Genomic DNA, 24,294 nt, shown 5'->3' on the forward strand with positions numbered 1-24,294 from the left:
CTTAAACTCTACATAGATTGATAGATTAAAAAACCCTTGAACAAAAAAAGAATCCAAATTCAGCTTGAAGTAGATTCAACCAAACCGAAATAATTTTTTAAAAATATGAATTTTGTTTCAGTTTGAATTTCATTTGATTTTCCAAAAATTCACAAACCAAACCAAAAACTGAATATCACTTGTAGCTGTACCTATAAATTATTAGAGCATTAAATCTATCTCACCACCGCCAAACTCAACGTGTGTTAATCTTTTAACCCTAAACTTCTAAATTAAAAAATAGACGACTTTTTTACTTATTTCTTCTTCTTCCCCACCATCTTTTTTTGTGCTCTATGTTCTCAACTAATCTCATTTAATTCACCACATACAGCTGCATCAAACATATATATATATGCATGTATTTATGTACTTATACACATACATACATATGATCATTTAATGAAATTCATTAAATGAAACTATTCCTTTCGCTGCAAAATTAGGTACCAGTAAAGCATAAACACCACTTTACCACTTCTTGAATTCCAAATCTGAAAGCTCTGTCATTATATATGTATAAACCAATTTAAACATATACATGTCTCACCGATAACAACGGAGGTTCATTAATGAGGGTTTGATTATGATACTTACGAGTGACAGATTGTGAATATCAAAGAGAAGCTTCTTCCTCCCTTTTTTCTCCCTATAAATTTCCGTAGAAAAATCATTCATTCGCATCTCTTCTCTTCTCAAAAATCACCACATTTCTTTACTTCTCTGGGAAACAATAATAAAAGAGCTACATGGAAATATCCAATGCCATGCTTCTTGTAGCGATCGTAACAGGGTATTGGCTATGGTTCAAGAGGATCTCACGGTGGCTAAAGGGTCCACGTGTCTGGCCTCTGTTGGGTAGTCTTCCTGGTCTGATAGAGCAACGTGACAGGATGCATGAATGGATCACCGAGAACCTTCGTGCGTGCGGCGGCACTTACCAGACTTGTATCTTTGCCGTGCCTTTCTTGGCTAAGAAGCAAGGTCTCGTGACTGTCACGTGTGACCCTAAGAATCTCGAACACATGCTCAAGACCCGGTTCGATAACTACCCTAAAGGTCCTACATGGCAATCCGTCTTCCACGATCTCCTGGGTCAAGGTATTTTCAACTCCGACGGTGACACCTGGCTCTTCCAACGCAAAACCGCCGCTCTTGAATTCACAACAAGGTACCTAACCGCTCGGTTTAATCCCTTGAGTGAATTTCACGGTTTTAATTATTACATTTGACCCAATCGAATTGGTAAATTGCTCCGGTTTATTAATACTTATAGTCGGTTCGGTATTGTTATGATGCAGGACGTTGCGGCAAGCCATGGGTAGGTGGGTAAACCGAGGAATTAAGCTCCGGTTCTGTCCGATTCTTGCAACGGCTCAAGACAATGCAGAACCAGTTGATCTCCAAGACTTAATACTACGGCTCACATTCGACAACATTTGCGGATTGGCGTTCGGTAAGGACACACGAACCTGCGCACCGGGGCTTCCCGAGAATGGCTTTGCCTCGGCATTCGATCGAGCCACCGAAGCCTCGCTTCAACGGTTTATCATACCGAAGTTTATGTGGAAGCTGAAGAAATGGCTTGGGCTCGGTTTAGAAGTAAGCTTGAGCCGAAGCTTAGGAGAAATCGATGAATATCTTGCTGCTGTTATAAATACACGTAAGCAAGAACTGATGAGTCAGCAAGAAAGTGGAACCCACCAGAGACACGACGATCTCCTCTCGCGTTTCATGATGAAGAAAACAGAATCTTACAGTGACACGTTTCTCCAACACGTGGCGCTTAACTTTATCCTAGCTGGACGTGACACGTCATCAGTTGCGCTGAGCTGGTTCTTCTGGCTTATCACGATGCATCCAACCGTCGAGGATAAAATCGTCCGCGAGATCTGCTCCGTCCTGATCGAGACACGTGGCACTGATGACGTCGCGTCGTGGACTGAGGAGCCTCTAGGGTTCGACGAAATCGACCGTTTGGTTTACCTGAAGGCGGCGATCTCGGAGACGCTCAGGCTTTACCCATCGGTGCCGGAAGATTCAAAACACGTCGAGAACGACGACGTTTTACCAGATGGGACCTTCGTTCCGGCGGGATCATCGGTGACGTACTCGATTTACGCGGCGGGGAGGATGAAGTCGACTTGGGGAGAAGATTGTCTGGAATTCAATCCGGAGAGATGGATTTCTCCGATCGACGGAAAATTTATCAATCACGATCAATATCGGTTCGTGGCGTTCAATGCTGGACCAAGGATCTGCTTGGGGAAAGATCTGGCGTATCTTCAGATGAAAACAATAGCGGCAGCGGTGCTTCTCCGTCACCGGCTTACGGTGGTTCCGGGACATAAAGTGGAGCAGAAGATGTCGTTGACGCTATTTATGAAGAACGGACTTCTGGTGAATCTGTATAAGAGAGATCTCCAAGGAATCATAAAGAGTCTAGTGGTGAAGAAGAGCGACGGTGTCTCTAACGGTCAATGTAACGGCGTTATTGGTGAAGGCGTCGCCGTTTACTTAAATACGGGAGTTGCAGTGGTTTAACAAGGCCAATCACGTCCCTGATTTATTCATATACACTTTTTTTCTTTAATTCCAAAAGAAAACACTTGAACAAAAATACAGCTTGTAATTTTTGTTCAATATGAAATTGTAAGCAATATACTCCAGCCGACAAAAAAAAGAAAGAAAAAGCAATATACTCCAATTAGTAATTTTACCGGGTTCTTTTCTTTTTCTATTTTTTTGCAAACCTTTTTATTTTCTTTATGGGAAATTATTGTAAGCAAATCATATACGTTTATATAGTCTAAAATAAATACATTTTACTTCGTACTAGCTACATAACTAAGTCCTATTATACTTGAATGTATCTATCAACAAGTGTGTTAAGTTGCCTACCAAAAAAAAAAAAAACAAGTGTGTTAAGTTTCACGTGAAAACAAAAGGAAACTAGAAAAATTGATCCAGAGCCATGATCAAGGTGGAAATTGATCGTAAGCAGGTACATTGGATAAAAGATTAAGCACAAACTCTCTAAATATCTATGCAGTTCTAATGCAATTTCACTTTGTATTTCAAGTGTGAACCCTAAATCATTATGTTTCCAAAATCAAAATTTCACTCCTCTAGCAGAAGAAAGAAGAAGAAGTTGTTGAATCCGTCCCCATCGCCAATGGTAGGATCGAGTCCGCCACTGCGGTTCTTCCACGAGCAACTCAACGCCCTTCTAATGAAAAGAGTCGAGAATGTGTTTTTCTCTATGATATCTTATAATACAAGGTGAGTTTACAAATCATTCATAGTTAAGGCAAGGGGAAATGGTACACTACATGTACGTACTTTGATTCAAATGTAGTTTCATTATCCAGTGCATATTCAACAAAACATTTTCCTCGAACAATACATGAAAAAAAACAAAAAAAAAAGTAATTGGGAAAACCCGAAAGACCTAACTTCACTCCCAAGCAAAATAGCAGCAACCAGACTAGCTGGATTATTACTCCATGGACTTGGTCTTATTGATAGACTCAACCTTTCCGTCGTTGCCTCCAAGCAACAGATACTTATCCTTCCTTGTAAGTTCAGTACATTCGAACCCCAAAACTCCACCGATCACCTTCTGAACGTAATTAGCCACCTCAAAAGGAGTCTTGCCACCACCGTTTACCGTCATTTCTTCGGGCAAACGGTCCAAGAAAGTGGCCTCGTAGCTAGGTCGGGGGTTCATGAAGAAGAAGTACGGATCCCAGAATTTCACACCTCTAACTGTCGTCCCGTTGAACATCCCTTGCTTGCAGTTCATGGCCACAGGCACGATCCGGTCGCTCAGCTCTGCAAATAGAGCACTGAACCTTAGTAGATATGGTTCTCTACACGTTGTGCCTTCAGGACAGATCACCAAATCACCTGTTGCAAAATAAATAAAAAAGAGTTACAAAGATAGGAATTATGTGTGTATAAAGATCAGAAAAATTTGTGTTTTCTGTAGATGGAATGTGTATGATTCTATAATATTAATGTTACATAAAAAATCAAAACTCAGGTGATAGCTTTTATTTTCAGAACAGAGATAATGTGATAATAATGAAACCAAATAAATGTGTAGAAAACCAGAGTAAAAACAGAGATACTCTGCTTTTCTATAACGATAATTGAGCATGGAAAATACCTTTCTCGAGGAGTTGCCTCATGCGGGCTGCGTCAGCGACACGGTCTCGGGTCAGAGCAACAGCAGGAATGGGTGAGAGCATCAGGGAGAGGCGAGAGACACTATAAGTGACACATGTGATCTTACGGCCGAGAGCAATGGCGATGATAATGGGGTCAAGGGCGGTGCGGTGGTTGAGAACGTAGAGGTTTCCAGGTTTTCCGGGGGAAGGAGGTGGAGGACGGTGGCCACGGATTGTGAGGTGAATGCCGAGGATCTCGTAAGTGTAGCGGACGAAGCGTTCGGGTAAAGGGAGGTTGAAGTAGACGCGGAAGACAGAGAGCATGAAGCCGAAAGGAAGCCAAAGGTAAATGATTAAGGCGTTTAATGGGGTCGGACGTTGGACAAGACGGCCATCATGGAAGATTATGCGGTTCTTGAGACTCTCTATAGGGACTGTTGTGGCTGATTTGGTCTCATGCACCATGTAACCTTCCTGTTAACATATCATATAATAAGAATCATTCTGAAATTCACGATTATTATGGTAAGAAATGTTGTAAAATACTATTGAACTTTCAAACATTGACATATCGGATCATTCATTAAATGGACCGTCCAACTTATGTGGTGATGGTAGTTGGTGATAGGTTGGAAGCATTTATGAAAACTATTATTCTATTCTGTTATCTACTTTTTGTCACTCTCAGTGATTACTTTCCTCTACTTAAATTCACTTATACGTGTATGTGTTTTGAAACTATGGATTTTATCATCCTAAAACATTATTCTAGATTTTTATGAAATCATGTGTATCCCATAGATCATGTGAATCCTCTCCACACCGCATTTAAGTAGTTAGTTCTTTAATTAATTACCACCTAAATCAGGTTTAAGCAACGTAAACTGGATATGCAAAATGAAACGAGAGAGGAGAGAGATAGAGAAACCTTGCAAATGGACATGAAATCGTGATCGGAGGTGCGGTCACCGAGGCCAAGATCCGGTGAGTCATCGCCGAACTCTTTCAAGATGGCTAATCTCTTGAGATCACCAACAAGAACACCAGGCTTTTTCACAAAACCAGTAGCTTTCATCGTTTTGGGGTTAACTTCAATCTCTGTTCCCAAAACTTTATCTCCTCCCAAATAGTCTTTGACGAATGGCTCAACCATCACTATCGGATTCGCAGTCACCACTACTTTCCTCTTCTTACATTTATCAAACACCTCAAAACTATCTTTCCTCACATCCGCCGCGTAAAACCTAACATTTGAAAACGAAGATTAAAAATCGAAAGGGTTCCAAAATCGAAAAGAATAAAGATCCGGTGATTGTGGTTACCGTGTAAGAACGGCGCGAGAGACGAGTTCGATGTTCTTGATCTTGATACCGGCGAAGGAGATGAAGATAAGGATTTGGATTCCGAGAGATTCGGAGACGAAGAGATAAGCGATGATGACGATGGGAAGAGAAAGAAGAAGGATCAATCCACGGAAGAGACTACCTGCTTCAATGGCCACCAGCATGAAGTAAGGGAAAGAGCTTCTTGACAGAAGCAGAGTCCCGTCGAGATCCGCAGCGATCGAATCATACTCTCTGCTTTTACACTCGCTTATCGGAGGAAAACTTCGGCTCTTCTTCGCCGGAGACATCTTTCTTGCGGCGAATACTGGCGATTTAGTAAACAGAGAAAGAGAGATAAAGAGAGATTTGGAAAGAAAGAGAGGGAAGGTCCTTGGGGTTTTAAATGCGCCTTCCAGTGGTTGTTTATCGCTCAACTGACTAAATAACTTTTCAGTCCAATTAATATTAACTATTTACGAAATTATCCTTAAACTTTCAATCTTTACAAAATTAACCCTTCTTATTTCTTTATCTCCATGAGAAATTAAATGTTCACATCACATGATTCGTAACAAAGGTTTCAATTGACACTTATTTTTTTCTAATATATTTAAGTTAATATGAGTGATTATTTGATTAGGGTATTTATTAGATGATGGAATTTGGTGTATACATAAATATAATTTTGGTCACACGCGGTTCAGTTACTTTCTTTTTGTTGATTGACATGAAAGAAAGTAGTTTAGTAGTTCACCTAAATGGAAGGCTGTATAATTAATTGGGTGAGTTATTATAAATTTATAATATGTGGGTTGGCATTGTGTGTATATACTATATAGTATCCAACTATACGTGAAACATTAAAGTCGACGGCCGCCTGACCAAGTTAATTATATGAAAATGACTTTTATATATTGGTAGCATTTAATTTTGATTGCAATATTTACGTATCAAGGAGCCGTCGACAGAGTTATAATGCTAATTGAGTTAATTGACTTTATACTAGGTTTAAATAATTAACTCCTTAATTTATAATAATTAAGGGATTAAGACGGTTTTCTTTTTCTTTGTCCGCGTATCATGGATGGTCACTCAAATGTCAATGGTATATTAATAAAACGGTAAAATAGTTGGGAGTTGGAGAGCCATTGAGCCATATGCATTCATACTTACGGATATGAGTGTAACAGTATTCCCCTAGTATGAGTATAATAACTACTTACACGCTATGGAAATTGAAACTGCATCACGTGAACCTTAGCTTACAAAGAAAAGTGACTTATGCGTGTATACATATATGTGTGTTTGAGATAAATTACCAAAATATGCATGCAATTATGTACAATGAAAATTATGAAATAGAATTTATTTCCAAGAAGATAACAAACTTATCATAAACATTCACTTTGAAGATATGAAACTGAAAAGTAAAAACTAAAAAAAAAAAAAGGTGTGAAGCAGTGGGTAGGTAATCCACTTTGACGAGGTTATTGTAGAATAAGTAAGAATGTTTTATCTCAACTTGGTTGGCTATCTATCGCAACAAATTAAGGTGGAGTGATGCCGTTGATGGACATATTATGGGATACTAGTTGTATCCATAAAGAGTGCGAAAAAGGCCCAATGTAAATGGGCTTAATACCCACTTGGTTAACGTGGCCCATAAAGAGTGCGCAAGAGGCCCAATGTAAATATGGGCTAAATACCACGTAAACTAGTTGAGTCGATGACCCGAGAAACCAAGCCGAAACAATATGGATCTTACTCAATTTGTACCGAACCAAACCAGAAGAAAATCAAATTAACAAATTCCTCTTGAAAATTTCTCGAGTCTAACGACAAAAGCAAAATTAAAATCGTACCAAATCAATCATAATATCAAACTCCATTTAACGATAAAACCAGATCATCCACAGCAAATAAGAAAAAGACAAGTCCATTAATTAAAATAAACACATGATCCAGATCTCTCAAATATTTTCAAGCTCAATTACAAACCAAGATGCAACAATGAAGTTTTATAAAGAAAGAAATCAAATCAGGATCTGGACTTGAATGGAATGGCTCTGATGACAAGTTGGTGGTAAAGAGCCGCAAGAGCTGCTCCAATGAATGGTCCGACCCAGAATATCCACTGCAAACCACAATCAAACCACAATCAAACCAAAGTGACAAAGACATATAGAAAGACAAATCAACCAAATGATGTAATGGGGTACTCACGTGGTCGTCCCAAGCGTGGTCCTTGTTGTAGATGATTGCAGCTCCAAGACTCCTAGCTGGGTTAATTCCTGTTCCGGTGATTGGAATCGTCGCCAAGTGAACCAAGAACACAGCGAATCCGATTGGGAGTGGTGCCAAAATCTGCAAAAAAAATAACCCTAAATTATGAATCTTTTTCTAAACACCCAAAACAATAAATTAAGAGGAATCAAAACAAAATTATACCGGAACGTGGGAGTCACGAGCGCTTCTCTTGGCGTCAGTGGCGGAGAAGACCGTGTAGACAAGGACGAAGGTTCCGATTATCTCAGCACCCAAACCAGAGCCCTTAGTGTAGCCGTGAGCGACTGTGTTGGCTCCTCCGCCGAGAGTTTGGTAAGGATTTGGCTGGAAGCCTTTGACAACTCCGGCGCCGCAGATGGCTCCGAGACATTGCATCACGATGTAAAAGACAGCTCTCGTCAATGACAGCTTACGAGCCAAGAACAGACCAAATGTCACCGCTGGGTTTATGTGCCCACCTGTGAAACACACACACACACACACTCATCAGAATCAACTCTAAATTAAGATCTCTTTGAGAAAAATCGAAAACTAAAAGCAGAGCTACAAGGGTTTGAAGCATGCAACAAAAGACCAATTCTACTTGTATTAAGAAGATAAAAAAAATGGGGTTACCAGAGATTCCAGCAGTACAGTAGACAAGGGCAAAGATCATGCCACCGAAAGCCCAAGCAATGCCTTGGATTCCAACAGAGGCACACATGTTTGGTGCTCTCTTCACTCCCATCACTGTCAATACTGTTATGTATAGAAACAGGAAGGTGGCTATGAACTCGGCGATTCCGGCTCTGTAGAAGGACCACGAACTCAGCTCGCCTGGCTCGAAAAATGGAGCTGGTGGTGGCTCCTTGTAGTCTTTGTCCGTCTGAGCCGATGTACCTATCGGTTGCCTCTCCGGGAACTTGTTAGCTCCCACTCGAACATCCTCTTCTTTCCCTTCCATCTCTATCTAGAAAACGTTCAAGTGTTCTTTGCTTTTTTTCTTCTTTTCTACAATGGGTAATGAGAGTGGCTGAGATAGAGAAAGAATGGTTTTATAGAGGCGAGAGAGAGAGAGAATAGAAAAAGCAAAAAAAACTAACGTCTCGAAACTATTATGATATATTTAAATAATGAGAAATACAGGGAATCATGGATAACGATGATCTTCGTAAAAGCATATTTATTTACGTTAATAATTGTAATAGCCTACTACTTGATGATGTTTAATCATGTAACACAACCCACGCTTATACTAATTCTGTTGCGTTGGCTAACTATTAGTATTATATTCTGAAACTCCTTATAAAGATAGCATGTTTGACCTAATTTATTCTCAAATGCCTTGCTACAGGAGTACTACTCAGTCAGCAGTTAGAAATGTAAAAAAAAATATTACAGTGCCAGAAAACTCACAAAGGACTAACTTTTTGACTAGTCGACGAATTAATAATTTACTTCCGACCGTTGGAGAAGAAAAGGAAAAGAAGTGTGTGGAAAGCGATTGCTTTATGTAAAGTAACATAGTCTCGAACATTGTGCCGGGCCTAGAGTATTTTTAAAATGTTTAATTAAATTACTATGTGTACTACTAGTGACAAAATAATCACAATGATTGTGAATTTGAGGTTTTTCAATTAAACGATATATATTTTAGAAAAAAAGAAAATGAAAATTGGAGATAAGGTTCAATTTTGCGGGGGTTTCCAGCTCAGAAATGGATTTTGCTTTTCTGTGATCACATGTTCGTTTCCCTATTCCCACTTTCCTTTTTCTATCAATCTATTCAAACCTAACAAAAATAAAATTCAAAACTCTGTTGTTGTTATCAATTCACATATTTTTAACGCTATATGAGCCATACTTTACTAGTTAAATGGAGTTTAGTGTTTAGGATTCAAACCCTATTAGTTTTGTTGATGTTGTCTTACCCGAACAATAATTGAATTTATAAACAGATTAACTCTATTGTAGATATCGATTTTTAAAAAACTGAAAAGGGAAACAAATAATCCGAAGCTAAACTATATGATTAAGAAACACCTTTTATTGAACTAGTGGTGGGGTTTGCCATTTTTCGAAACGCAACCCACACACACACATCACAGTCGTCTAGCTGCCCAACCAACAGAATCACGACACGTGGTTGAAGAGGCAAATATGTGTTGGTGGTGTTTACTGGGGCGGTCCCGACCAAAGTCCGTATATGACATCCTTTCTCAGTTGTACAAATCACATTTCATTATAATTCATTTCATCGAATTATCTATCTTTTAAATTTTATCAATATCTTTTTTTGTTAGAGGCGTGGACCGTATGAATGTATGATAGTATAGAAATAGAAATAATAACGTTGGCATTGTTATTTAACAAGCAAACAAATGATTAGGTTGATTGATGAACAAGCAATGACTAGGTTGATGAATTTTAATTGTTACTGACTTTGTCTGTGTACGTAGCTGGTACTTAGTTGGTACATGCCTATCAAAAGAAAAACTAATATTTTGCAACGAAGCAGATCCTTCATTGCTTACATACATGTGGAAAAAGATACGATCAATATTTTAAAAAATCGTGAATTGAATTTTGTTTTATACACACAGACGACAGACAAGCTTCTGACGTGGGCTCAAAACACTAAAACGGCCTCTGAATCAGTCAACACTTTGAGGCATGAGAGATTGATTAAACCACAGACCAAGTCTTTACGACAAATCAACTCGAGCCCAATAGGCTCTAATAAGGCCCAATACGATATAATCGTCTTCTTCCTGTAGAGTCGGGGACCTGGGATTAGTCAATAAATGAGTAGAATTTTTGTAAGGAAGAGAGTAGTTGGTGAGCGTCGCCATTGAAGGGGAAAGCAGCCCAACTTTGCATTGAATGACACTTAAAATCTTTCTCTCAGCAGCTGTCTTCATTTATGATCGATCCTACTTCTTTCTTCTCTCTACCAATTTCAAGATCTGGTCGTCGCTCACAGGAGAAACGTAATGGAAAACAAAGAGACCAAGCAAGAACCAGCAGCAGCAGCTGAGCAAAAGACCGTTCCGTTGATCGAAGATGAGATCGAGAGGAGCAAAGTCGGGATCATGAGAGCTCTCTGCGACCGACAAGATCCTGAAACTAAGGTCCCTATCGATTTCTTTAAGTAAAAAAAGAATTCAACCAGAAAAGTATTGATTTGATAAAAGCCCTAATGATTTGGATTTGCAGGAGGTGGATGATCTGATGATAAGGAGGTTTCTGAGAGCGCGTGACCTGGACATTGAAAAGGCTTCAACGATGTTTCTAAATTACCTGACTTGGAAGAGAAGCATGCTCCCAAAGGGGCACATACCAGAAGCAGAGATTGCAAATGATCTATCGCATAACAAGATGTGTATGCAAGGTCATGACAAGATGGGTCGACCTATCGCTGTTGCCATTGGGAACAGACATAACCCTTCCAAAGGCAACCCTGACGAGTTCAAGCGTTTTGTTGTCTACACGCTCGAGAAGATTTGTGCTAGGTGAATAATAATAATATTACTACATACATTAAGTTAGTGTGGGTATATAAGAAACCATTTATGCTAATGCTCTTTTTTTGTTTGTTTGAATGTTGTCATGTTAGAATGCCGAGAGGTCAAGAGAAATTCGTAGCAATTGGAGATCTGCAAGGCTGGGGATATTCTAATTGTGACATCCGTGGCTACCTTGCTGCTCTTTCCACTTTGCAGGTTACTTCCTTTAATTCGCCTATCATATCTTTTGAAACAAACATTTAGGTTTTTAGCAATTATCACTAATAAAGGAAAATATTGCTAATAATCCACTTAACTCCAAATATAGAGAATTCAGTTTGACTTCCAACTAAGAAACCTTTTGTTCGTCAGTACTATTTACTATGTTTTAAAAGGTGTTTTTGTTATTTTGGAGTAGGTGATCAGGTTAAAGGTCTTTTTGTTATTTTGGTCCTTTTGGCCACACTTGGCTTCTTTTTTTTTGTTTCTCTTTGTTTATGGATTTTTTTTGAAAAGGAACTTTCATGATTGTAATCCTATTTTTAGCAAAATATTGCGTTAGTAATATTGTTCATGGTCGTGAGTCCTGACAGTGAGTAACCCCCACATTAAGAAAACCTTGTTTTACAGGATTGTTACCCAGAGAGATTAGGGAAACTCTATATAGTTCATGCCCCCTACATTTTCATGACCGCATGGAAGGTCATTTATCCTTTTATCGACGCCAACACCAAGAAAAAGGTACATTGATTTGCTCTGCTTCACAATCACTTTATTAGTATGTTTTAAGACTGTGTTGGAAAATTTGATTGTTAATTTCGTGTTTTTTTGGGGGGGCAGATTGTTTTCGTGGAGAACAAGAAACTCACTCCAACGCTGCTTGAAGACATAGACGAAAGCCAACTTCCCGACATCTACGGAGGCAAATTGCCACTTGTTCCTATTCAGGAGACCTGATTATAGGTCTTACTACGGCCCACCTCTATTTCCAAATTATTACTTACTAGTATTATTTTTTATTTGAATAAAATGAAAAACATATTGAGTGTCGCCAAATGCCAACAATTATATATTTACTGTCAAAGAAGCTAAAAGATATAATATTGAAAACACCTTTAAATTTCATGTAATTTTTCATAATTATCTATCTACTGTGATCTAGCCATAATACTTCGGCAACTATACAATTTCAGTCTAGCTTGCTGTTGCTCTTCCCTGCAAATCTAACACACAACTTGTTCCAACTAGAATTCTAAACCAAAACAACAAAATAATATAAAAGAGGTTTAATTTATGAAGGGTACATTGAAAAAAAGAAAACACCTTGAATTGATAATCCATAAAACAAGTCTTTACTAATATTTTCACTCTTATTAGAAAGAAAAGAAGAAACCATCAAATCCCCTTTGGCAAGTGAGATCGATCCACTTACACAAGCTGTTTGTTCACCAGATGCGTGGGCGAGTATTACCATTTAGAGGAGCTCCATGATCTTTGGCTTTGGCTTTGGTCTCTCTCAGATAAGCCCGAGTGATCTCCACGCTTAGATCCGGGTTCCTCTGCACAAACGTCTCATATTTCATGGGAACAACCACTTCTTCCATATGTTTGACAATATGATTGATAGCCGCGTCTTTCAAGATTGTGTCACAAGGTATACTGGCGAGCTCTAAGATGTCTAGGACGTTCCTAGAGCTCAGAGATGCGATGAAATGGTTACGGCATACGTCTTGCAGATATGAAATGTCGTACTTATCTGCAGCCAGATATAGGGATCGGTATTGATTGTATGGAGCTTTTAGGTTACCGCTGTAGAGGAACTCGAGAAGAGATTTGAGTTCGTCGTGGGACAAATCAGGGAGAGTGATTGATTCCTCGGGGGAGGTCTTGCATTCATCAGAATCTAACATGTTCCTGAAGACCTTTGATCTTGCCGCCTAGAACAAAAACAGATTTATTCAGTCGTATCATGATCCAGTGTTATCATATCATATCTAAATATAGTAATGTCTTGAGACTAGAACTGTGACATTAATATAAAAGCAAAATGTAAATCATCTGTTACCAGAACGGCTTTGTGGGTAGGTATGGGTGGAGCTTCTTCACCAGGTTTAACGAGAACATCAGTATGCATTTGCTCCTTGAATGAGACAACAAGACCACCGAGGAAAGCCGCCTTTTGCTCTGCTTCTGTCATTAGTTTATTCAAACTAATGTCACAACCAAAAAGCTTTAGTATGTAGTATTACTTGGCCAAACAGAGAACGAAATACCAAGAAGATCAAAGTTAACCATACATGCCACAATTGTTTATTTTAATCAACAAATCTTAAGAGTAGTAGTAGAGAGGTTCTCTATTCATAAGATCAATATTGTAAATTTGTGATCCTCCCCTAAGCTTTAAAACTCTAATCAAAGCTTTAAAATTTGAAAGTATTGTTCTGGCTAATAGTTATCCAAGGATATGGTATCGAATCTTAAAACGCCACTCTCCGAAATTTTAAAACTCAAACAGAAAGACCACTCACACAAAACGAAAATTCAATCAAGCCACCGATCATATTCTCAAATTTCATGATGATTTTAAAACAACCCTTTTCCAAGGGTTTGTCATGCAATTCTCAAAGAAAACAAAAAGAAGAAGAGAAATTAGGAAAGTAGAATGATAGTGTATATTACCGACTGATAGCGAGATCGGCTGCTTCCTCTATAGATTCGGTACGATGATCTGAGAGACTCTGAACTTGACTTGATGATTACTTTACTTGTGATATCGATATAATTTAAGATTATATTTTTAGTGGAGCAATATTTATTATCAAAAAAATTCGGAAAAGCAAATGTTTAAAGCGAAAGTTTAGGTGAATATCGGATTTTGAAATATCACTAGAATTTTTTTAAGATCTTTTCCAGCATTTTAACTATAGGTCCAACGTGCTCTAATGGGTCACCGGTATCGGCCCATAACAAACCAACAACAACAACTTCTGATTTATTTTCAAGACTCGTTTTTTTTTCTTTTCTTTTCAGTTAAGCTAGACTTTTATCAACATCAACTTTATATTAGAAGTGTTAGCATCAGTTTTTATTACTATCAGTCATATTAATGAAAAATTTTAGTTGCTACTATATATAATTCCTCTAAAAAACTTGTGACCCTTTTACATTAGTAATCTGTAAAATACTAGTTGGACATATGTATGTTATAGAAGAAAATCTGATCATCATGACTCAGGAAAAGAAGCCAAGTCTATTCATGGTTTCATGTCTAATAATAGAGAGAAACTAGCAAGAGAGGTTAAAAGAGTTATTTAAGGCAAATGTGGTATGGGCTCTCCTGTCTAGTTGTGTGAAAGCGTACAGAGACATATATATTGACCTAAGAAGGGGTGTGTTGTATTAACAATAAAAAAAAACTAGAGGATCATCTGATTTTTATCTGTTCCCATCTGATACATAGCAGGTTGTTTTAAGACGATTGAGGTTGAAGACGAACGTGAGGGCATGGCCTGTCGGGTTCCCCTGTTGTCCACAGCGTCTTCAAGTCACCTCTCTTGTGACCCAACACGAACAAAGTACCTGACACATTGCACCACAAACCATTCTTAGTTTCAAAACATACATAGCTTTTGGTTCCAAAACATCTGTTGTGGGTTCAGTGTTCTTACCTAGTATGAATGGGACGATGTAAAGCAGAGCCGGTTGCCCATGTCCGTCCATCAAGTTTAGAGCTATGTATGTTATGAGAAGACCTGTGATTGTCAAGAATCATATTAAAAAACCTTTACTAGATTTCTTATTCGTTTCTCCCCTACGTGAGGGATCATACCTAGACCATAAGCAGACATTGTCCCAAGGAAGTACCCTGACTTTAGCCTCTTGTTCGCCAGCCAGTCGTACCTGCAGAACGGTGCACGATTTTGATCGGATTTAACATTAGATTAAGGTACTTATCATAATAGGTTTCCTTTTTATTACTGAAAATGATAAGATGGATCACCTGAAAACACATCCCTACAGTTATCAATTCTTTTTCTAAACAATATCTTGTCTCCATTTGTCTACCTAGTGCAACCTTACCCTGATTTCTCTGAAGACATTTGATTCATTCACACTCATCTATTTACTAGACTATGTAATGTATATTTCTATCTACAAGTTCTTCAAAAAATTGCAAACCACATTAAACAGACACAAAGCATAAGGACATAAGGTTAAATTGAACCAGAATGTCGGATTATAAGATTTTTTTGCCAGGTTCAAGCGATTTTGTTTTATAAAAAATCTGTCAGAGATGATGCGCAAATGCGGATATAAAGGTATATCATGACCCCAATGTTTCTGATAAACCCTTTTCACATTTTGTTGTTTTCGCTGAGCACCTCTATTGGTTTGTTGTCCTGATTTACATTGATATCCGCATTTGCGCATCATTTCATACTTTTGTATGCTTCTAATAACTCAGTTTAGTTGAGATCTTGATATAGTAATAATGTGAGAGAGCGCAAGAGGAGATTGTAACAGTGCAAACCTCAGTGCGAAAGTTACAAGCAGTCCTGGTAAGATAATGTCACCAAATCCAATTATGCTGTAGCCACCCCAAGGATCAAACATTCGTGGGATCTTTAGTAGCATTGGAATTCCGTCCTCTCCGCTTCTGTCACCACGGGCTACCTATATGTGGGAAAATGGGAAAAGACGTACAATTCTCCGATAATATCAGTGTGGAGCAGACAGATAAGTATGTGTAGTTGGAATATCTAACAAAGTCTTCTTGCATGATGGTCTGGAGCAAAAAAGAAAAACTTACCACAATCATCACGCTTTCACGGAACCACCATTTTGAAACAAAAACCCAGAAGATGTCATACATGAAGGCACAGCTGAGAAGAACAAACCCGACCTGTTTACGTAAGAGTTCAATGAGTCATCATAACTAATATTGTTATTATAGAGATTGGTCTTCTATACATTGGCAGAAATGATTGTATCCGTCTACCAGCAGCAATCAAATTTTCAGTCTTCAACTGATTGGTTTAGACAGTTGAATTTTCAACATGTTAGAGCACAAATTCAGAATATATACACAGGAAAAGTGATGGTTCAAAACAAAGCTGGTACGAGATGGCTAAAGGTGTTTGTCAACATGTGATATTTAGTGCCCTCATGATTGTAACGGCAATCCCATGTGACATTTGATAAGGAATTGGTAATACCTTAAGATTTGGTACGCGGACAATTTGAAGAACCGTGATTATCAGTGAGATTCCCTGTCAGCAAGAAAAACCAAAAGTAAGCTGTTAACTTGTGTTATTTGTTAAGACTACAGATAGGTCAACCTAACACCAATTACTTATACATATGCATGAAGGTATGTACATGGTAGCCTTGTATGGAAATTTAACAGTAGGTATACTTGTAGAAAGACATGGATTCAAGAAAGGTCAGTTAAGAGAGAGAGATGGAAACCCGCGCTTACAAGTATATCTTGCCCTATCCAAGCATAAGAGTATTGACGTTTAACCGCCCAAAATACAGCAAATGCTATGCAAAAGGGACAAATAGCCAGAGTCAAGTATGAGACAGCACCCAGGAAAGGAACTTTGACATATGATTCTCCAAAGCGGCGGAACCATCTGAAACTATAACAAATTTAACGTCAGTATCAGATTTTCTTTTTTACTTCTCAAAGAGTGAAGAAGCTTGAATACCCTAGCATTTCATAGTCAACAAAAAGAAACAACTCATGGTTTCTATCTGATTCATTATTTCATGGTAAAACAAGACCTGAAATCAAGACAATGCAGAACGTAGAAAGTTTGAAAAGAGATCAATGCACGAGAATAAATAATGAAAAAATCTTGGGATCACGAGTGTTTCTTCTAGTATTAAAGGGCTGTTTCCATCTTAATGTTCCTCTCTACTGCTCTTTGAAAAGCAAAAAGAGGTGAAACAAGCTCCTTACAAGAAAATGTTAATGAGAGAAGAACTATACATACCATGAGAGTAGAGAGACCAAACAAGTTTGCAGCCCCTGATAGCACCAACAAAACTTTCAACATCAGTACAGGATGGTTCAATAAGGTATTGCTATGATTTCAATTGGTCACAAGATAAACGTTCTACCTCTACGCCACCTATGCAAAAGAGTACCACCAACACCTCTATAAACCAGAATGACATAAGCTTGTAGAGCATGATCAGGAAACAAGAAGCCACCACTACAAACAAAATTGCTGATATCACGGTGACCTCAACAACACCTCTAGAGCTGGTGGTTGATAACTGCAAAAGTTCATCTGATCCGTCCTGCAGTTTAAGATAGATAACAAACGAATGAGGGCACTTTTCCTTGGCTGTCAAAAGGTTCGAACATGGTGGATGTCCAGAATATAAAATTGTACGAAATTTTGAGCCAGCAATCACCTTTAGCAGCTTGTCTTGCTCAATAGCTTCTTCCCTGACGGTCCACGCAGACCAATAAGAAGCACATAAAATGGTACCGACAGCCATAAGCCAAAGAAAGACCTCAGCCACATCAACTGCTGGACGTTTCGGCGAGTAGAGCTGCAGAGTAACTGAACAAATATAGTCAACACCAACTCAAAGAAAAAGAGAGAGCACAGAGATGCCAAACTATGATAAGATATGCTAAAATACAAGAAGAGCAATCTATGCGGAAGTACAGTTTGATTTATACGAAGAATTACCTATAGCGTTACTTTTGACTATGTTCTCCAGACTTCTACCAGCATCAACAGGTAGCATAACAACAGGAATAGTAATATCTAAAACGTTTTCACCCTTCTCGCAGACCATCTTGAAAAGATCTGCAAAGCAACATTCAACCTTGCAAAACTCAAGAGGGATTTAACTAGAATTGGGAAATAAATAATCACTTGGAACTAGTACAAGAGGAGGAATATATACAGAAAAAAGCCTTTAGTGAATTACCTGTACTGTTGTTTATGATAAGGATGGCAGAGGCACCAGCTGCTTCAGCAACCTTAGTTTTGGTGGTAAAACTGCATTTACCACGATGAACAAGAATGACCTCTCCTGTAAGCTACCAAAAGATAATGAAACTGGAATTACACAAGAAGGAAAGATGAGTACAAGAGAGACAAGCCAAAAAGGAAACTTTACCTTATTTTTGGGAGTGCTGCAACAATCAGGAGGGTCAGCAATAGCAAGTTTGATGAGGGTAGCATGTTTCTCCTTAGATTCCAAGGTTGGGCCAAACCTAGCACCAACACCAACATACTCCGTGTACTCCGACCCATTGACTCGAGTTGGGACTTTCACCTGTCCATGAAATTATATGTTGTAGTTATATATGTTGGAAGATGACATGGCAGGGTCCTAAACGCAAACCAGATCTATATCCCAATTTCTTCACTCACACCAAATGACTCCTTATTATAGCTAACAAGAAGCTTGCAACAAATTGAAAGTCCATGCGACTAAAACGAGGGTTTAGTTAGGTAACTCATGGCTATACCTACTCTCCCTCTATTCTGAATGACATCAAATCTGGAATCCAAAAGTTCCTCTAGAGTCTGTAAAAACCCAATTTCTCAATCTGCTGGCAACAACAGATATAGAAGGAGGAGGACAGTGAGAAAGCAATCAACAGACTCATTCCACTAAACCCTAGTATTACAATCCAAAGCCTAAACTAAATTCCAAATTCCTGAAAGTCACCAAGAGATAGACAAGAGGGACAAGGAGATAAGAGAAAGAGTAAGAACGACAGATCAAAGTGAAATAGATCAAAAATCAAACCAGAACGAAATTGTTGTTGCAACCAGGTCTCTGCGGAAGCGAATCGTCGTGGTGAACTATGTCTCCAGCACAAACGAAACTAGCACTGTACAACAACAACCCGAAGACGAACGAGAAACAACTGAGAGATTTCCACAAGATCATATTCCAGACTCCACGGAATCGTTAAAAGGAGGGAAGAAGAAAAAGAAGATAAAAAGATTAGAGAGGAAAGATGGAGAAAAAATGGAGGAAGGTACAATGAACGAGAGAGAGAGAAGAGAAGAGAAGAGGGAAAAAAAATAAAGTCTCGTGGGAGAGAGAGAGATGAAAAAAGGTTGGTGTCGTTTTAGAGGTAAGTAAAGCTTAAAACGCTGGCTTTGACTTTTTTTTTCTCTCTCTTTTTGGTCCTCTGGCGCGTGGGACGCGTGTTTAGATGTATTGGTGTCTGTGTACAGTACTGTTTATTATTATTGAATTCTTTGTCCGTACGATATTTTGCCTTTTCTGTAGTTATATTTATCAAAACTGTTTATCTGCTGATGATGATAAGTGATAACAGATCAAGCGCCGTGTAGTTCTAAAACATGTGGAGTCATTAACGGAACCAAAAAGTTACACAAAAAAACAAACATCATATATTAACTTACCGATGCTTGAATAATAGTACTATTATTGAATGACAAACCCATTCTATAATCTATATCACTATATGCCATGTTATGATTATTGATGATTTAAGGTTTAATTTTTTTTTCTTTTTTGAAATATGTTGATTGTCTATATAATAAACATCTCTCACTCAATAAAAATCAAATAAATCAAGTGACCTTTTTCTGAATCATATCATAAACAAAAAAATATCAGTAATTTTTTAAAAAGTACCGGTTTTCAAATAATAAATTTGCAGTAATGAATTCATTGATGTTTTGGGTCGGTTCACCCTAATACATTTTTTCTCTCTCGCCTCCCTGCTTTAACTCCAAGTGGTCGTTGTGCTCGTGACGGCGCGTGGCGGCTCCTACAACGCCGGCGTCGGTCACCTTTCTTGTTTCCTGTTTAGTTTTTCTTTTCATAGATGTCTTCTTTGGTTTTAGAAGCATAGAGGCTCTTTACAATTTGGAGTGGTGAGTGTTGTGAAGCAGATCTAGTGAGATTGGGTTTTGGTACTTGGATCTGTGGGATCTGATGGTCGAGGGTGTTCTTAGGTCACTGTTCTTGTTCGCTGGTCATGGAGTGCAGTCACGCTTCATCTTTGCCGGTGGACTTTCAAGACTTTTGCTTCTTCTCTTGACGGCTTGTTTCTCTTCTCCCATGGCTGAATCTGTGCAACATCGGATCGACTTCTCGATAACTCGGTATCTCCATTGTCTCTCATGTCTTCTGCTTTTGTGAAACTTGTTGCTCTGATCAGTTTGTATTCATGAGATCTGGTAACATCAGCGGCTTAGGTTAATTTGTCTCCCTCTTTTGGGCTATTGTCTCCCTTTTTTGGGCTTAGCTTCTCTTCCCCGACTAAGTTAGACTTTGTTAGTTTGGGGTTGAGCTCTTGGATTACATATCAGTTCTTCTTTTGTTGTATTAAGCAACGATTAGCTTAATTAATTGATCGTTGTGGTGTTGAAAGGTTTAAGTGGTTCTCGATTATCCTACGGTTCATCCGGGTTAGGTACTCTTTGAAAAAGAAGCATCATTTACGGAGAAGACCAAGTTCCACTATCTTGTTATTGCCATAAGTGTTGAAGCCCGTCTTCTCAGTTTGTTGTGCGGGAAGTCCTTGTGGTGAACTTCGAGAGCTTTGTTTAGTCTCGAGATAAGATTAGTTTGGTTTTTGCAATGTTCTCGAAAAAAACCCTTCTTCATGGGTCGAGCTTTGTGTATCTTTAAAGTCTAAACTCTTTATTTTCATATGTATTATATCTTTTCCAATTCTAATATCAAATATAATTCAATGAGAAAAAAATAAAAAAATTTGCAGTAATGAATTGCATGTGCGTGGAACATATATAGAGACAAGCTGCGCGTGGAACATGCATGCGATATGTACTTCAAATCCACCGATCACCGGCTACCTCAATTTTAATAATATATATATTTTATTAAATACTTTTTTAGTCATCACAAATTTTAATATGAATCCGTATGAACCGTACCGACAAGACGGCATGTTACAGTTAACCATTAGATAATTATTTTTATAATCTGAAAATCTAATGTGGTCGACCTCATGCTAAGATCAAATGTTATGGCCAATAATATTCTCGCACGTGAAAAAAGCCAATTCGTCCTTTTGTACACGCGTCACGTTGTTAATCTTAATATCACGTGCGCTTAAACTCTCTACCATATTCGTGGGTCATTTGTTGGGCCATCTTTAGTAATACTGGCCCATAGAAAGGGACGTCTGTGAATTCAATTTACAAACGCCAAGATATGTTGACGTATCTCAAGAGAGAGAGCAAAACAGCAAGCATTTTTGTAAATGGGTACTAGAGAGAACCAAACAGTTTTTATGAATACCACTCACAGCAAATAATAACAGCTTTTAAGTAAACACAACAAAAGCAAAGATTCTCAAGAGTTTCGTTGTAGCCACTCCTGAATCGCGGAACGAAGGGCGTGATTCGGGACAAGGTTGTTGTGGGCGAGCTTCAGGTTTGTCATTGGTGAGGTCTCGTGACCATTATCGAGCCATTCTCTTAAAGATTCAGCTTCATAGGTGAAACCATCGGCTGCAACACGAGGCTCTCGCATTACTTCCTGAATTAATAAATAAACAAGCATTAACTTCTAAACATCGAATATAAGTTTGTTCTGTTACAATGCTCTCATTTGAACAATGAACCCACGGGGGTCCTGGTCCACATACCTGTGAGATAGGACATATGAAATATGAGGGAGGCTGGCGTGTAACGGAATCCTCATCGGAGAATCCAGAAGGAGTTCCATGGCGACGAGTGTAACTCTGAAGGAGTAATAGAATCTCCGAACAGACTGAGCTCGCTGCGTCTTTCTCAGCCGCCACCTTGCTGAGTTCTTCCTCTGTTCCTTTTCTACGTCTTGCTTCTTCTTCATACAACCTCATGAAGTTTTGTCCTACAGAGCAAGCTTCTTCCTTCTCCTTCTTCACTTTCTCTAGCTCCTCTCTTCTTCTCTTCACCAACTCCTCTGCCTCTTTCCTCTGCCTCACCTGTCAAAACGATCTTTTAATATATGATGAAAGTAACTTCTAGTTTCTAAATTAAATCTAAGATTGATCACCTCGTCTTCATATAGCTGCATCAAGTTCTTGCTTATCATGCACGCTTCTTCCTTCTCCTTCTTTGTCTTCTCAAGCTCTTCCTCTTGTCTCTTCATAGATTCCTCCATCTCTTTCCTATGTCTCAGCTGCTCGTTGTACAGCTGCATACCTAATTTGTACAAATTCAAATGAAATCTCTAATTGTCTGAGAAGAAATATTCACTTCTGTTTCTGACAGTACCATCCTGAACAATGGCTCGCACTTCTTCGATCTCCTTCTTAGTTCTCTCGTGTTCTTCTTTCTCTTTCCCCAACATCTCTTCAGCTTCAACTCTGCGTCTCAGTTCCTCATTGTATAGCTTCCTTCCATTTAGAATGATGATTAGCGCGTCGTCCCTCTCTTGTTTAGTCTTCTCCACCATTTTCCTCTGCTTCGCTAATGCTTCTTTACCTTCTTTCCTTAGCTTCGCCTCTTCGTTGTACATGGCCTCGTACTCTCTTGCCTTTTAAGTAAAAGGAAACAAGTCTAAGCAAAAACACATTTTCAATGTATGAGATTATGAATTTGTGCAGGTGTTTTACACTGCGAATGGCCTCAACGGCTGTATTTTCAGCTTTAAACCGCCTGACACATTCTTCGTAAGCTTCCCTTTTCGATTCCTCAACTTCCATAAGTGCTTGCTTAAGCTGTCTATACAGTTGATCATTCCTGTCGCTTTCCTGCAACATAACAGAGACACAGGAATATATTGGTTTTTGCACAAACCATTCGATTATGCATCTAATTCACAATACCAACAATATTTAGAACATACAGATTGATCCTCTGATGCATTTGGCTCCAACATATCTCTGTCTCTCCTTGTGTCAATGTAAGCTACAATTGCAGAGACTAATTCTGCAGAGCATTTCGGTGAAGCAGAGGAATAGAGCTTCGGTTTGGATTGTCCAGCTTCGGATTCTGTTTCACCCATACAGTCTTCAAGATTGGCTTCCCTGTGTATTTAATACACAGAGACAATCAGGTAATTTCTTCAAAGACAAGACACATATAAGTAAAGAGAGTATTCAAAATTCTCACTTTGTGTAGATGAGATGTCCATCACACATAAACATAACCTCGCACGAGCTGGGCGCGTGTTGGTAAACATACTTTGCCTTTCTTGATTTGAGATCGAACATCTTCCTGCCATTTTCAGCAAGTCAACGAGTGAATGTCTTGATGAGATTTAAAGTTTTCCTAGGTTTCCAATACGTACTCTGAATAATGATGATCTGATGCAGCTCCCATGACGAGCTTCTTGATTTTGCTCTCATGGATGAGTTCTAGTATCCCCTGCTTCACATCGTTCATCTCTATACATGATATGTAAATATCGTCCTCATTCACCTGCGATCATAATGAATTCAATATAGGGTATTAAACCAAACCATTTGAAAGCAAGAAAAGACAGAATTTAACAGTATAAGAGGACAACAGATTAATATACCCCTTCTTGTTGACAAAAATCAAAATAATCATGTAATGTCTCGTACATGATAGCCTCCAATTCTTCAAGCTTGCGAGCTAAATAATCAAACATAAAATAACTTATCAAATGCGACGCATGTAATCACTTTTCTAGCCTTTAAAAACACATTAGAAAATGGCAAACATCTAGCCACGGAAAATCATATAAATCTCGAGCTTTTACTCAAATGGGGCTTGAAGATCATGAAGCTTACCAGCCGGAGAAGCTGTTTTTGGCTGATAAACATGGAGGATGCAGACTTTCTTAGCCCCGAGGTTCCTCAAAGCCCAAAGAAGAGTTGATCTGCTCTCTCTGACATCACTCTTCACTGCAACATGAACAACATCATTGCCCATGGCCATGAGTTCCGCCATTGATGTCCTTTCTTTTCGCCTTCGTTTTCTATCTTTTTTTCTTCCCTGAAAACTGAAACCAGATAAACAGAGAAGAATCTAACAGAAAGAGACCAAC

General features: G+C 38.7%; 7 protein-coding genes and 1 non-coding gene across 14 annotated transcripts; 2 read left to right on the top strand and 6 right to left on the bottom strand.

Annotated features, from left to right (window-relative positions):
* The first annotated feature begins 422 nt into the window (after positions 1-422).
* Positions 423-2,875, top strand: CYP86A4 (cytochrome P450, family 86, subfamily A, polypeptide 4). Its single transcript, NM_100042.4, has 2 exons — positions 423-1,210; positions 1,341-2,875. Exons 1-2 carry the CDS (start codon positions 789-791, stop codon positions 2,581-2,583), a joined length of 1,665 nt encoding a protein of 554 aa, NP_171666.1. The 5' UTR covers positions 423-788; the 3' UTR covers positions 2,584-2,875.
* Positions 2,876-3,230: 355 nt separating this feature from the next.
* GPAT4 (glycerol-3-phosphate acyltransferase 4) lies at positions 3,231-5,940 on the bottom strand. The gene is made up of 4 exons (NM_100043.5): positions 5,534-5,940; positions 5,140-5,455; positions 4,211-4,685; positions 3,231-3,948 (listed from the first exon to the last, which is right to left on the bottom strand). The coding sequence occupies exons 1-4, from the start codon at positions 5,842-5,844 to the stop codon at positions 3,539-3,541; spliced, it is 1,512 nt and encodes a 503-aa protein (NP_171667.1). The 5' UTR covers positions 5,845-5,940; the 3' UTR covers positions 3,231-3,538.
* A 1,313-nt stretch (positions 5,941-7,253) lies between these two features.
* Positions 7,254-9,132, bottom strand: PIP1C (plasma membrane intrinsic protein 1C). 2 transcript variants are annotated; one of them, NM_001083972.1, is made up of 5 exons: positions 8,668-8,891; positions 8,438-8,638; positions 7,985-8,280; positions 7,760-7,900; positions 7,254-7,670 (listed from the first exon to the last, which is right to left on the bottom strand). In NM_001083972.1, the coding sequence occupies exons 2-5, from the start codon at positions 8,547-8,549 to the stop codon at positions 7,575-7,577; spliced, it is 645 nt and encodes a 214-aa protein (NP_001077441.1). In that variant the 5' UTR covers positions 8,550-8,638; positions 8,668-8,891; the 3' UTR covers positions 7,254-7,574. The 2 variants fall into 2 exon arrangements, with proteins under 2 accessions (NP_001077441.1, NP_171668.1); NM_100044.5 differs by having other exon boundaries at positions 8,438-9,132.
* Positions 9,133-10,387: 1,255 nt separating this feature from the next.
* On the top strand, positions 10,388-12,568 carry AT1G01630 (Sec14p-like phosphatidylinositol transfer family protein). The gene is made up of 5 exons (NM_100045.5): positions 10,388-10,932; positions 11,018-11,313; positions 11,418-11,523; positions 11,938-12,048; positions 12,148-12,568. Exons 1-5 carry the CDS (start codon positions 10,795-10,797, stop codon positions 12,262-12,264), a joined length of 768 nt encoding a protein of 255 aa, NP_171669.1. The 5' UTR covers positions 10,388-10,794; the 3' UTR covers positions 12,265-12,568.
* AT1G01640 (BTB/POZ domain-containing protein) lies at positions 12,497-14,219 on the bottom strand. Of its 2 annotated transcripts, none has more exons than NM_001331285.1 (3): positions 13,987-14,219; positions 13,373-13,497; positions 12,497-13,244 (listed from the first exon to the last, which is right to left on the bottom strand). In NM_001331285.1, the coding sequence occupies exons 2-3, from the start codon at positions 13,439-13,441 to the stop codon at positions 12,753-12,755; spliced, it is 561 nt and encodes a 186-aa protein (NP_001318902.1). In that variant the 5' UTR covers positions 13,442-13,497; positions 13,987-14,219; the 3' UTR covers positions 12,497-12,752. The 2 variants fall into 2 exon arrangements, with proteins under 2 accessions (NP_001318902.1, NP_171670.1); NM_100046.4 differs by having other exon boundaries at positions 13,373-13,517.
* Positions 14,220-14,428: 209 nt separating this feature from the next.
* SPPL4 (SIGNAL PEPTIDE PEPTIDASE-LIKE 4) lies at positions 14,429-19,494 on the bottom strand. 4 transcript variants are annotated; one of them, NM_100047.4, is made up of 14 exons: positions 19,093-19,494; positions 18,454-18,612; positions 18,262-18,373; positions 18,018-18,137; positions 17,734-17,885; positions 17,434-17,616; positions 17,307-17,341; positions 16,787-16,949; positions 16,524-16,577; positions 16,118-16,210; positions 15,839-15,981; positions 15,137-15,207; positions 14,976-15,059; positions 14,429-14,886 (listed from the first exon to the last, which is right to left on the bottom strand). In NM_100047.4, exons 1-14 carry the CDS (start codon positions 19,234-19,236, stop codon positions 14,777-14,779), a joined length of 1,623 nt encoding a protein of 540 aa, NP_171671.2. In that variant the 5' UTR covers positions 19,237-19,494; the 3' UTR covers positions 14,429-14,776. The 4 variants fall into 4 exon arrangements, with proteins under 4 accessions (NP_171671.2, NP_001030930.1, NP_001318903.1 ...); NM_001035853.1 differs by having other exon boundaries at positions 14,430-14,886; positions 18,262-18,612; positions 19,093-19,406; NM_001331286.1 differs by having other exon boundaries at positions 14,430-14,886; positions 18,262-18,892; positions 19,093-19,406.
* Positions 15,595-15,748, bottom strand: MIR2112. Its single transcript, NR_138635.1, has one exon. It is a non-coding gene; the product is annotated as a microRNA ath-MIR2112 precursor (primary transcript).
* Positions 19,495-21,429: 1,935 nt separating the features above from the next.
* Positions 21,430-24,292, bottom strand: AT1G01660 (RING/U-box superfamily protein; the record flags this gene model as incomplete). Of its 2 annotated transcripts, none has more annotated exons than NM_001331288.1 (10): positions 21,430-21,831; positions 21,941-22,261; positions 22,333-22,481; positions 22,554-22,815; positions 22,895-23,032; positions 23,128-23,308; positions 23,394-23,498; positions 23,572-23,702; positions 23,803-23,879; positions 24,038-24,292. In NM_001331288.1, 10 exons carry the CDS (start codon positions 24,195-24,197, stop codon positions 21,646-21,648), a joined length of 1,710 nt encoding a protein of 569 aa, NP_001321445.1. The 2 variants fall into 2 exon arrangements, with proteins under 2 accessions (NP_001321445.1, NP_171672.1); NM_100048.1 differs by having other exon boundaries at positions 21,646-21,831; positions 22,333-22,473; positions 22,549-22,815; positions 24,038-24,197.
* Positions 24,293-24,294: the final 2 nt, after the last annotated feature.

This window comes from Arabidopsis thaliana, assembly GCF_000001735.4.
Source record: "Arabidopsis thaliana chromosome 1 sequence".
In the NCBI taxonomy this organism is placed as follows: domain Eukaryota; kingdom Viridiplantae; phylum Streptophyta; class Magnoliopsida; order Brassicales; family Brassicaceae; genus Arabidopsis; species Arabidopsis thaliana.